This window comes from Lipotes vexillifer, unplaced genomic scaffold (genome assembly GCF_000442215.2).
Source record: "Lipotes vexillifer unplaced genomic scaffold, Lipotes_vexillifer_v1.1 scaffold437, whole genome shotgun sequence".
NCBI lineage: Eukaryota > Metazoa > Chordata > Mammalia > Artiodactyla > Lipotidae > Lipotes > Lipotes vexillifer.
The window spans coordinates 1430250-1442631 of NW_006785990.1; the positions used below are offsets into that span (position 1 = coordinate 1430250).

General features: G+C 39.4%; 1 protein-coding gene across 1 annotated transcript in view; it reads right to left on the bottom strand.

Moving 5' to 3' along the window:
* The window catches only part of GLUD1 (glutamate dehydrogenase 1), a 41826-nt gene that overhangs the window by 1866 nt on the left and 27578 nt on the right, over positions 1-12382 (bottom strand). Inside the window, exons 6-12 of the mRNA XM_007458364.1 lie at positions 10305-10484; positions 8911-9048; positions 7380-7517; positions 6975-7055; positions 5645-5768; positions 4746-4837; positions 414-476 (exon numbers count right to left, since the gene is read on the bottom strand). Coding sequence (XP_007458426.1) covers positions 414-476; positions 4746-4837; positions 5645-5768; positions 6975-7055; positions 7380-7517; positions 8911-9048; positions 10305-10484 — 816 coding nt within the window. The remainder of the gene's footprint in view (positions 1-413; positions 477-4745; positions 4838-5644; positions 5769-6974; positions 7056-7379; positions 7518-8910; positions 9049-10304; positions 10485-12382) is intronic.

The following is a 12382-nucleotide window of genomic DNA, read 5'->3' on the forward strand; positions in this document are numbered from 1 at the left end:
GTGGATAGAATCTGAACTCAAAAAGAAATTAAGAAAACTGGACTCGAACTGTGCTTAAGGCTTTGAAATAAGGATCAAGTGGTCAAAAAACCTTTCACATATACCAAATTCTATGTAGTAAGGTAGCTTCCTGTAGCTATAACAGAGTGGTGCACTAAGCTGCAACCCAGTTCAGCTGACTAGGCTAAACATGATTCCTTCTAACTTGGCATTATTTTTCAAAGTCTGGAAAACATATGGAAGACCCTAAAAACAACGGCCATCATTTAAGACTGAAAAAGCACATGTTTTGGAACATCTGAACACATGGCTATTTTCTGTCACTGCACACACACAGTCTGGCAGCTGAGATGACACCGTTGAGCTGTGCTTCACGTAACGACCAGAAACGCAAACAGCACCTGTGTACATACCCTTGCAGAGCGCTCCATGGTGTAAGCTAAGCCAGAGTGCACAATGTCTTTCTCAGAGGCACCCTGTTACGAACAAGAATAGTAAGTCAATATATAGCCAGAGAGAATTGTTTTTTGTCTTTCAGGAAAGATATACTTAATTTCTGTATAGTATCTTGATACCTATTTAAGTAGTCATGTTTTAACCACAATTTAGTTTTCACTATATTTGACAGCAAACAAATACTCAGGAAATTAATATCATGGTAAAACATCACAGGAAAGTATGGACCAAGAAACATAGGCCAAGTAGTGGGCTCAGCACCGGTCAACCAACCATCTGAGATGCAGACCACAACAACATGTTACCCTGTCGGTGTCAGGGTACATTCATCTCCGCTCCCCAGCACACCACACAGGGCACCGAAAAGAATCTAGCTACCTCCAGTGGCAGCTGTGGGGTAGAATCCTGCCTGTATATTCAGCAATGCCACAAACTTTAAAGCTGGAGGGATCTTAGCAGCTCATAATTAACCACCCTAATTCTTCTGATGAGGAAACTGACAACCAGAGAAGTTGGCCAAAGTTACAGGTAGCTTTTTTTAAAATTTAATTTTACTTATTTTATTTGGCTGTGTCTGGTCTTAGTTGTGGCACGTGGGCTCTGTAGTTGGCGGCATATGGGATCTCTAGTTGAGGTCTGCAATCTCAGTAGTTGTGGCCCACGGGCTTAGTTGCTCTGCGGTATGTGGGATCTTAGTTCCCCAACCAGTGATCGAATCCATGTTCCCTGCAGTGGAAGGTGGATTCTTTACCACTGGACCACCAGGGAAGTCCCCAGGTAGCTATTTTTAGAGCTGGGATATAACCCAGCAGTTTCGACCACCAAATCAGCTCCTCTCTTTCCTTTGCCAATTATCTCTATAAGTCAGTTTGTTTCAATGCGTTCCTCTAATTTGTTTTTTGGACTGCTTTCTAAAGTTAGGACAAATAACTATCACCACTCTTAATATGATATATATAGCTAGCAAACACATCCTGATATAAAAACTTGCTGTTGGTGAGCCACTTTTCATATATGCTGAACTTTATCTAAGAAAGTATATTTCTATAACACACATATCAATTAAGAAACATACGGGGGACTTCCCTGGTTGGTGCAGTGGTTAAGAATCTGCCTGCCAATGCAAGGGACATGGGTTCGAGCCCTGGTCTGGAAAGATCCCACATGCCTCGGAGCAACTAAGCCCATGTGCCACAACTGAGCCTGTGCTCTAGAGCCCGCGAGCCACAACTACTGAGCCTGTGATCCTGCAACGAGAGAAGCCACCGCAATGAGAAGCCCTCATACCGCAACAAAGAGTAGCTCCCGCTTGCTGCAACTAGAGAAAGCCTGCACGCACGCGCAGCAACGAAGACCCAACGCAGCCAAAGATAAATAATAAATTAATTAATTAAAAAAAAAGAAAAAAAAACATGGAACTTCCCTGGTGGTGCAGTGGTTAAGAAACCGCTTGCCAATGCAGGGGACACAGGTTTGATCTTCCTGGTCCGGGAAGATCCTACATGCCATGAAGGAACTAAGCCCATGCGCCACAACTACTGAACCCATGTGCCACCACTACTGAAGCCCGCGCACCTAGAGCCCATGCTCCACAGTAAGAGAAGCCATTGCACTGCAACGAAGAGTAGACTCCACTCGCTGCAACTAAGACACAACACAGCCAAAAAATAGATAAAATTAAATTAAAATTTAAAAAAAAACAACTTAAAAAAAGAAAAAGAGAAACATATGGGTTAAGCTTTGTTTTGTTCTACCATTGGTAGTTAGGAACAGGAAAACTTGCTTTACAAGTGGAATACTGCTGTTCCTTTCACCCACTCATTCATTCACCAAACATTTACTGAGTACCTACTATGTTCCAGGCACTCTTCTAGGTACTGGGGACACAGCAGAAAACAAAATAATGAAAATTCTCTGTTCTCCTGGAGTTTATATTCTAGTTAGAGGAGATAGCATATAAAAAACCATGAGGCTGAGTGAGATCACCAAAATTTTGAATTCAGACTGAGAAGTGGTTCAGGGACTGAGGACTTCCAATGTTAACAGGGTACAGGGATGACAAGGATCAGCAGAAGGACTGGCGAGTGAAGCAGGAGGAAACCCGGGAGGATGTGGTATCCTGGAAGCTAAGAAATATTTCCAGCGGGAGTGATCACCTGTGACCAGTGAAGTAAGATGAGGACTGAAAAATGACCGCTAGGTTTGGCGATGCTGCCACCACTGGTTACCTTGACACGAATAGTTTTGGTGAAGTGGTGGGCAGAATAGGAGATCTGAGTATAGAAGAACTGGAGACAGAGTATACACAATTCTTAAGGAGGTTTGCTATAAGAGAAAAATAGCAAGACCTGGAAGGGCAAGTGGGATTAAGATTTATATTTTTTAAGGCAGCATTTGTTACATTGATAGGAATGACTGAACAGAGGGAAAAACTGATGATGCAAGAGAAAGGGGAAGGTTTGCTTGAGCAGTGCATTTGAGAGACTGAAAACAGGCCATCCAACGCCCAGAACAAGACTCGGGCTGAGATGGAAAAACAAAGAGTTGCTCAAGAGTACAAGACAGGGTACAGGTACCGGAGCTGCGTAATTGTGGAAGTTCCCTGACTGCTTCACTTTTCTGTGAATAGATACCAGGTCATGAACTGGAGTGCAGGGAGAGAAAAAAGGAGAAAATATGATATAATTAACCAAGAGAATGAGAGAATGGATGGAACAGGGAAAAGCAGTTTAACTGCTGGGCAGCTGAGAGCCTACTTTAAGTTTGAAGAGTCAGCAGGGCCTCCTGCTACAGCGGAGGAATGGAAGGGGCAGAGAGCTGGATTTCATCAGGGTTCAGATGTTAACAAGGGAGTGTGATGAAGCAAAACAAGACCAGAGAGTTACTGTAATGATGGTCAATGGAATTTAAGTGAAGACAGGTGTGATGAAGGACAGTGAAGAGATGATGAGGTCAATGATGTAGGTCCTGGCAGGGCCACAGCATGGCTGGGGAGGGGGAAACTAAAAGCAAGGAGCTGGGGGAAAACACTGGGTTTTCAACTGATACTTATTATAAGACTCCTGCAATAAAGTAAGTCACTAAGATGAGAAACAGCACTAAAGTCTAAAATTAGAAGCACTGAAAGCATTTGAAAACTGGAAGACTGATACAATGGGCAAAGATTATTTTAAAAAAGGATAAAAATGAAAGGCATCATGGCTCTGTCTTCCTAACCAGCTGGCTGTCCTCTTCACTCCCTCTCCATGTTTCAGTCTGATTGACTATGTGGGAGGCGTGTGCTGTGACATGGGGCGACCACAGAGAGGCGCAAGAATCCCATCTTAAAGCCGCAGCAACGGCAGGGCCTATAAACGCACTAAGTGACTTGTGATGGAAGGATGGATGAAATGCTGGCAGGCAGAGAGGACTTCCAGGAAAAGCCACTGAGATGTGATACTCAAGCAGGGAGTGGGTCTGGGTGTTCCAGGAGGGACCACAACTAAGACACATGGTTCTGGGAAAGAGGAAGGTTCTTTGAGGAGAGTTACCCAGAGTGGCAAAAGCATCTTTTCTTCTTCAAAACAAAACCCTTAACATTTCCCCATTTTGCAATATAGCCTTAAATTATTTCCCATGACTGAATATTTCATAAGAAGACATATTATCACTTAGCCATTTCCCTGCCCCCCCCCACACACATTGGATTGTAAAATCAAACCTAATTTTAAAAATGACTGCAAACACAGTTCCAATGACATCATGCATGGACTCATTCCTCTCCTTTAAAATTGTTTTTGCTAGCTTAATACATTAAAGAATCCTTATTTTAATTTATATTTCTTTAACAACGAGGTTAAACATTTTTTTCTAGGCCTACTTCCTCTGATTTTTTTCATGTCGCCTGCCACTTACTGGTAAAGAAATTCTCTTTGTGATGTGTATTAATATATCCTGTCAATAGCTAATTAACAACAAATAGTTTTTCTCGACTCTTATCTGTGTCCATATAGTAATTTCAATTTTTTATATAGGTCAATCTAATGTTTACTTTTCAATTCTTCCCATTTCTCTAAAGCTTAAAATAGTTAAAACACACAATAACTCTTCACCATTATGTTAGAATCACTTGTTGAGTCATCTGTATTGTAAAAGTATCTAAGATTCGTACTCCATTTTTAGAATGTAAGGAAAGAGGAAGTCATGTAACTGTCATGTTGATTACCACGCCTTAATCCCATTTAATACAGCTGGCCTGACCTAAAGAAGAGAGCAGGCAGTGTATGTGATGCCGCCACAAGCACACTCACCGATATCCTGTCTTGGAACTCTGCTGTGGGTACAATGGGAATAGTTCCACCATGCTTTCCAAATTTCCTTTCCAAACTCTCTTGAACAGACACTATAAAAAGCCAAGAGATGAAGATACGATATTGCTAGTAGAAAAAAAATGAAGTAGAAACAAAAAGGGTCCCAAACTATATCCACAGCCCCAAACACTAATGACATAAAACCTTCAACACTAATAACATAAAAGGGTTACCCACTTAAATCTCAGTTAAAAGGAGTAAAGCACTTTGCCAAATTCCTATATAAATGTGAATTTAGGTCACTGCTTTGTTTCCACAACACCCATTAGCAGGGATTTTCCTTGGCTCTTTTAAAAAGAAAATGCTGAGGGAAAAAGGAATGGAAATCGATGGAACACTTCACCCAGATTCTCAGAGTGGGCTCAGTAAAGCTCAGCTGGAGGTCTTGGTCTTATTTCAGCTTGAGGAAAATTCTAGTGTCAACTCTGGAGCCTATTCTAGTCAAAGACAAAACAGTATTCTCATCAGAAGACTCAAAAAATTCTTGACAATAGATAGGGCTTTACCAAAAGCAACCTGAGATAGAAATGGATGAGTATCAACAGGAGCTCCTGGTTTAAAATGATACTCTTTATACTATTAACTTACAGATTAGGTTCTGGGAACCAGAACATACTCACAGAATAAACACTGGAATATAAATATATTCCAGAGAGTTAATATAGTGAATACCTATAAAGAAACTGTATATTTTTGGTCTAAGACTCATGAGTCAGAACAGTTTTCTGTTCTGAGACTAAACAAAAAGGAAATTAGCCCTTTTATTAAATGCAGGCTTTCCCCAACCTTTTAGATGGCCCAAAAGATTACTTTTGCAGAACAGGATAATCAAAACTTACTGAGCAAGTGGTAGTTAGAATCCCTTTCATATTTGAAGGTCAAACGGCCATAGCTGACATGATTTAGATTCTTCAGCCACTCAAAGTAAGACACTGTCACTCCTCCAGCATTCAAGTAGAGATCCTATACACAAAAAAATGAGATGATGGTCTTAATAAAAGCTTACAATGAACGTGAGCTCATTGTTTAATATCAAAGTTTTAATATCAAAGCAGATTAAGCTTCAAGCTTCCCAAATACATCTTAGATAGTATCAGAAATTTTACACTTAAACCCCCTTCCCAATACATCTGAGGCTTTCTCCCTTTGGAAATAAAATAATTTATTGGTTTATTAATCAGCAAGCATTTGATCAGAGGTTTTAGCGCCTCTTCTCCACCTAAAAAAGTCTGACAAAATTGCCTGCCCACTAACCACTGGTTTGGATGGTGGAAGGGTGTCTTGCCAGAAGATTAGTGTTCACTCTCCCACTACATAAAGGCGTCTATTTCAGTTAACCTGAATTTAAGTGCTTTCAGCAAAAGCAGTTCTTCAAAACGCATCACGAGTCCACACTAACTTCTAATTTTCAATGACCTTTTGGTACAGACCCCATGCTTAACTACTGAAAAACTTAAGCACATGTTACTCATATTAGCTTTCTGAGTAAGACAGCAAGGGACATTTGAAAGTTAGAGTGGTACTTCTAGCACATTATACATTTATATAACTGGATTTAAGAAGTCTAAATACATACTCAAGAAAAAGCCTGAAGCTGGAAGAAAATGTTCAGGTCCAGCATAAGACAGGCTTATTATATTAACCACACTTCTACTTTATTTTCTTAAAAGCAAAATAAAGGGACTTCCCTGGTGGTCCGGTGGTAGAGAATCTGTCCTGCAATGCAGGGCACGTGGGTTTGATCCCTAGTCAGGGAACTAAGATCCCACATGCTGCAAGGCAACTAAACCCGCACACCGCAACTACTGAGCCCGAGCGCCTCAACTAGAGAGCCTGCGTGCAGCAAACTACAGAGCCCACACGCTCTGGAGCCCGCGTGCCACAACTACAGTGCCCACATGCCCTGGAGCCTGCGTGCCACAACTAGAGAGAAGCTTGCGAGCCACAGCCAAGAGCCTGTGCGCTGCAACAAAACATCCCTCATCCCACAACTAAGACCCGACGCAGCCAAAAATAAATAAATATAGATAAATAAATAAAACAAAATAAAGATGAAGAATTCATCACTAAGGCTTGGGTAACTAACAATCCTCCTCTCCCCCTAGTTCCTTGCAAAAGACAATTATGATTCCAAGTACATATAAAATCTGGCAAACGTAGATTACTTACTGGAATAACCATGATGTTCCTCTCTAGGAAAATCTTATCAGCTTCTGGAGTTGTCGGTCCATTGGCACCTTCAGCAATGATCTGCAAGAAAGTCATGAACATAGAGAAATGCCAATAACACTGTCAAATCCCCTCCAGCTGAGCTCAAGAGATGTGTGGGGGACGGGGCTGTGGGAGAGAAGCAAAATGCCACTTTAAATTGTATGCTTGGGGACTTGTATGGCCAAAAAGTTTATTTGGGTTTTTCCGTAAGATGGTAACGAACCTGAACGAACACTTTGGCCAACCCAATACATCCCAATAAAGCTGTTTTCTTTTTTTAAAAAAAGAGGAAACCCATTAGAGCTTTTCTATGACTCTCAGTGTCACTCCACATTGGTAAGGTTGAATCCATCATGCTGTCACCTTGGCTTTGACTCTGGGTGCATTGGACTTGGTCAGCTGCTTCTCACTGGCAGCAGGGATCAATATGTCACAGTCAGCCTCCAAGATGCTCCCTTCATAGATCTTTGCTTTGGGGAAGCCCAGGATTGTTCCATGTTGCTACAATTGATTGAAAATCAGAATTAATCGTTGCAACAGAGTTTAAATGTTTATGTTTAGTGCCTATGATATGAAGACTCATTTAGTAGGAGGTCTCTGAGTTACATTAAAAAAAAATAAGCAAACAAAATGAAAAGACAACCCACAGAATGGGAGAAAATACTTGTAAATAAACGACCAACAAGGGATCAATCTCCAAAATATACAAACAGCTCATGCAGCTCAATATCAAAAAAGCAAACAACCCAATAAAAAATGGGTGGAAGATCCAAATAGACATTTCTCCAAAGAAGACATACAGATGGCCAAGAGGCACATGAAAAGACGCTCAATATCACTAATAATTAGAAAAATGCAAATCAAAACTACAACGAGGTATCACCTCACACCTGTCAGAATGGCCATCATCAAGAAATCTACAGACAATAAATGCTGGAGAGGGTGTGGAGAAAAGGGAACCCTCTTGCACTGTTAGTGGGATTGGTACAGCCACTATGGAGAACACTATGGAGGTTCCTTAAAAAACTAAAAATAGAGCTACCATATATGATCCAGCAATCCCACTCTTGGACATATATCTGGAGAAAACCATAATTCGAAAAGCCACATGTACCCCAATGTTCACTGCACTATTTACAATAGCCATGACATGGAAGCAACCTAAGTGTCCATCGACAGATGAATGGATAAAGAAGATGTGGTATGTATATACGATGGAATATTAATTACTCAGCCATAAAAAAGAATGAAATAATGCCATTTGCAGCAACATAGATGCAACTAGAGATTATCATACTAAGTGAAGTAAGTCAAAAAGAGAAATATCATGGTATCATGTATATGTGGAATCTAAAATATGGCAGTCTAAAAAGGATGAATAATGCCATTTGCAGAGACCTGGATGGACCTAGAGATTGTCATACTGAGTGAAGTCAGACAGAGAAAGACCAACATCATATGATATTGCATATATGTGGAATCTAAAAATGGTACAAATGAACCTATTTACAAAACAGAAATAGTCACAGATGTAGAAAACAAACTTATGGTTACTGGGGGGGAAGGCGGGGAGGGATAAATTGGGAGATTGGGATTGACACATATACAGTACTCTATATAAAACAAATAACTAATAAGGACCTACTATATAGCACAGGGAACTTTACTCAATACTCTGTTATCACCTGTATAGGAACAGAATCTAAAAAAGAATGGATATATGTATAACTGATTCACTTTGCTGTACAGCAGAAACTAACACAACACTGGAAATCAACTATACTCTGATAAAAATTAATTTTTTAAAAAAGCAATGCAAACAGATTTCAATAATACTTATTTCAACTTTACAACATTCAGGTGGTCAAACTGTTCAGATATTACATTAACATACCAATTTGAAGTCTTCCAGTTCCTTTGGGTCAATACCATCTGGATTCCATATGCTCCCATCAGATTCACCAACACCGACACATTTAGCACCAAAACGATGTAAATATCTCATAGAGTGCAGGCCCACATTACCAAATCCCTGTGAAGAACAGTTGTACATGAAACAAAAATCAAAGTCCTAGCACAGATGATAAATGTCATATTCTGACCAATACAATTCTGTTGGTTTAGAAGTAATTCTCAAAATCCTTCTGATAAAAGAAACAATGTCTCTCTTCAACAATAAGTTTGCTTTGGAATGTGGAACCCAACCCTTTGTCCTCTGTGATAATGAGTCCTGAGGACATTCAGTGACATGCAGCCTTGCTGGCCTATAAAGAAACAGCAGTGATGTCAACGATGCTATCTAGGACCTCAGTTCCTGATGACCAGATGTCCTATGGTCGTGAAAAGATAAGTCAGTAATTGGGAGGGGTATGGGTTTTATTTTAAAGTAGGATTCAACTTAATTTTGATTCCTCTAAGTAAACTGATCACCACACAAAAGTTGAAATTTGGATCATTGTGTAAACCCTTCTGTATACACATAATAGTTTAAGAGATGTCCCCTTCTGGATACAATTTCAATTTAAATATCAAACAAAAGAAGTTGATGATAGTTTCTTATGTTTCTGAGAGATACTTGGTTTAGTCACATGAATCTTACCAAGGTTCAAAAAATAAAGGATGTATTACTCTGCATATGTCAAAATATAAAGGATGTATTACTCTGCACATGTCCATTTTAAAACTTAAGAGATCCAAAGAATCAAATTTTAAAAACTGCAAATCTAGGGGCTCCAATCGAGGAGGAGTATAAGGATGTGCAACTCACCTCTTCCCAGAAATACATCAAAAATACATCTACAAATGGAACAATTCTCACAGAATACCTACTGATCACTAGACCTCAAACACCTGAAAGGACAAGAAAGATCCCCATATAATCAGGTAGGACAAAATGGGAAAAAAAAAGAAAAAAGCAACTGGGATGGGACCTGTGCTCCTGGAAGGCAGCTATAAAAGAGGAAAGGTTCCCACACTCTGGGAAGCCCCATCACTGGTGGGAAGATCAGAAAGCAAGCTTCAGAGGCTCAGAGGAGAGAGCAACAACTGGTTTGTGGAAGCTTGGGATTAGCAGATGCAAACTATTATATATAAGATGGATAAACAACAAGGTCCTACTGTATAGCACAGGGAACTATATTATAACTGAATCACTTTGCTGTACAGCAGAAGTTAACACATTACAAATCTACTCCAATAAAATTTTTAAAAAATGCAAAATCTTAAAACACCAGAAAACTTATTATTATATGTATATCAGTTATTCTTTAAGAAAGCAAACATTTTTACCTGAACAACAAATGTTTTATCTCCAAATCCTGGTGTCATTCCTAAAATACTCATGTAAGAAGCTTCATTGATGAAGTTTTCAATCCCGTGGAAAACTCCCCGACCAGTAGCAGAGATCCGTCCGTGGATTCCACCCTGACTGATGGGCTTACCGGTAACACAGGCATGGGCATTAATATCCTGCAAAAGAAGGGCAAAACTTGAAAGATGAAATACCAACATCAATTTCTATGAGGACCAACATAAAGAAGCGTTAAAGTGCAAACACATTCTCATTTAACTAATATGCTCCTTAGGAGTGTGTGTGTGTTTAAGGTATACTTTCATCAATAGGGGTAAGTCTCACCTTTTCAAATTTCTGTTCCTAGAAAATATATAATAAAGTAGACTATTTTCTGATGGGAGAAACATGGTTTTTAGGAATTAAACATCAAGTAAATACAAATAGCAATATCACACAAGTAGAGATAGTTCAGCTTAAAACTATTATTCCTTCACCAAATGCTTAAGCCCTACTAAGTAAGGGTATACATGTCACCTGTAATTGTCTTAAAAGTTATCATAAGACTTGAGCATGTCACAAAAACAGAACCTAAGATAGGAAGATCCATTACAGTGTTCATGGATGGGAAGACTCAACACATTTTTCTGCCAAACTAATCTAGAAATTCAATTAAGTGTCACTTTTAAAAAAGAACTTTAAAAGATAACTCAAGTTCACCTAAGAGTGGATTAACAAAAGTATTCAAGAAATAAAAAAGAAAAATAAATAAAAAATAATAAAAATAAAAAAAAAATAAATAAAAATAAAAAATAAATAAATAAAAAAGAAAGAAAAAAAGAAAGAAAAAATAACTAAGCTTTGCAGGTCAACTGGAATACCTATCAAGATAAAAAGCCATCAATCCAGAAATTCTAATTCCATACTATATATACAATTGTATATATACAAAAAAAATTGTGTATATATAGATAGTATGGTATTACTGGAGTTAAAAAAAGGGGTACACGTGGGTGAGACACAGAGACACAGAGGCCAATGCCCATGTGTCAGTAGAGCACCTCTTGTAGTAGCTGTTAGCTCTAAGAAGCTGAGTGGGAGAGGAAGTCTTCTCCTTTCTGTACTCTCTGTATTGACAGTATGCATGTATTCTGGTTCAGAAACAAGAATAATTAGAAGGAAGAAAGGGGCTTGGGAGGGCTTCCCTTCCAAGGGATAAACTGGAAGCAACCAGTTTAGCATACTATAAACTGTAGCAACCATAACAGTGTGTAATAGACAAATCTGTTGTCTTCTGTGGGACAGGAGAAACTAGAGAGAGTCTTATTGTATATAGGAAATGAATATTACATACAGGAAGCATTTTAAGTCAGTGGCTAAAGTATGGACTATTTAATAAATTTGTTGAGGCAATTTGCTACCCATGTGAAACAAGATAAAGTGCCTTACTTCATATCATATTCCCTACCGCTCAATGTATGTTCTAGCTGGATAAGTTAACAAGTAACTGTTTAAATACGAACTTTTAGAATTGTATTAGCTGTATCATTACCAACAAGAAGAACAAAAGTAAAAAAAAACAAAACAGTCTAGTAAAGTGATTTACGGAATTAGTAGTTTTCCCACGGTTTTCCTTCATGAATAGTTAATGCTTATGAATACAGAATTGCAAACCAAGTAAGTGCCAGATGCTTTTGAACAGAGAAAATGCAAATGCTGGAGCTGACAGCAATCTTGTCAGAGGTCAGGCACGGTGCCGGTTTGCTGGCTGGCTGCGAGATGCCCAGCATACCTAATTGTTTTGGAAGCCTGGGCCCCGGTGGAGAACTTGCTTGCTCTCCAGCACCCACACTTCTGGGCGAGGCTAGGCAAAAGAAGCTGCGTGTTCAGGTACAGTGTTCAGGTATACGTCTGAAAACAAGAAACAAAAACTGCGGCTTCTTACCTTAGGCTCTGATTTTGTATTTCCTATCACTTTTTTTTTTTTTTTTTGCGGTATGCGGGCCTCTCACCGTTGTGGCCTCTCCCGTTGCGGAGCACAGGCTCCGGACGCGCAGGCTCAGCGGCCATGGCTCAC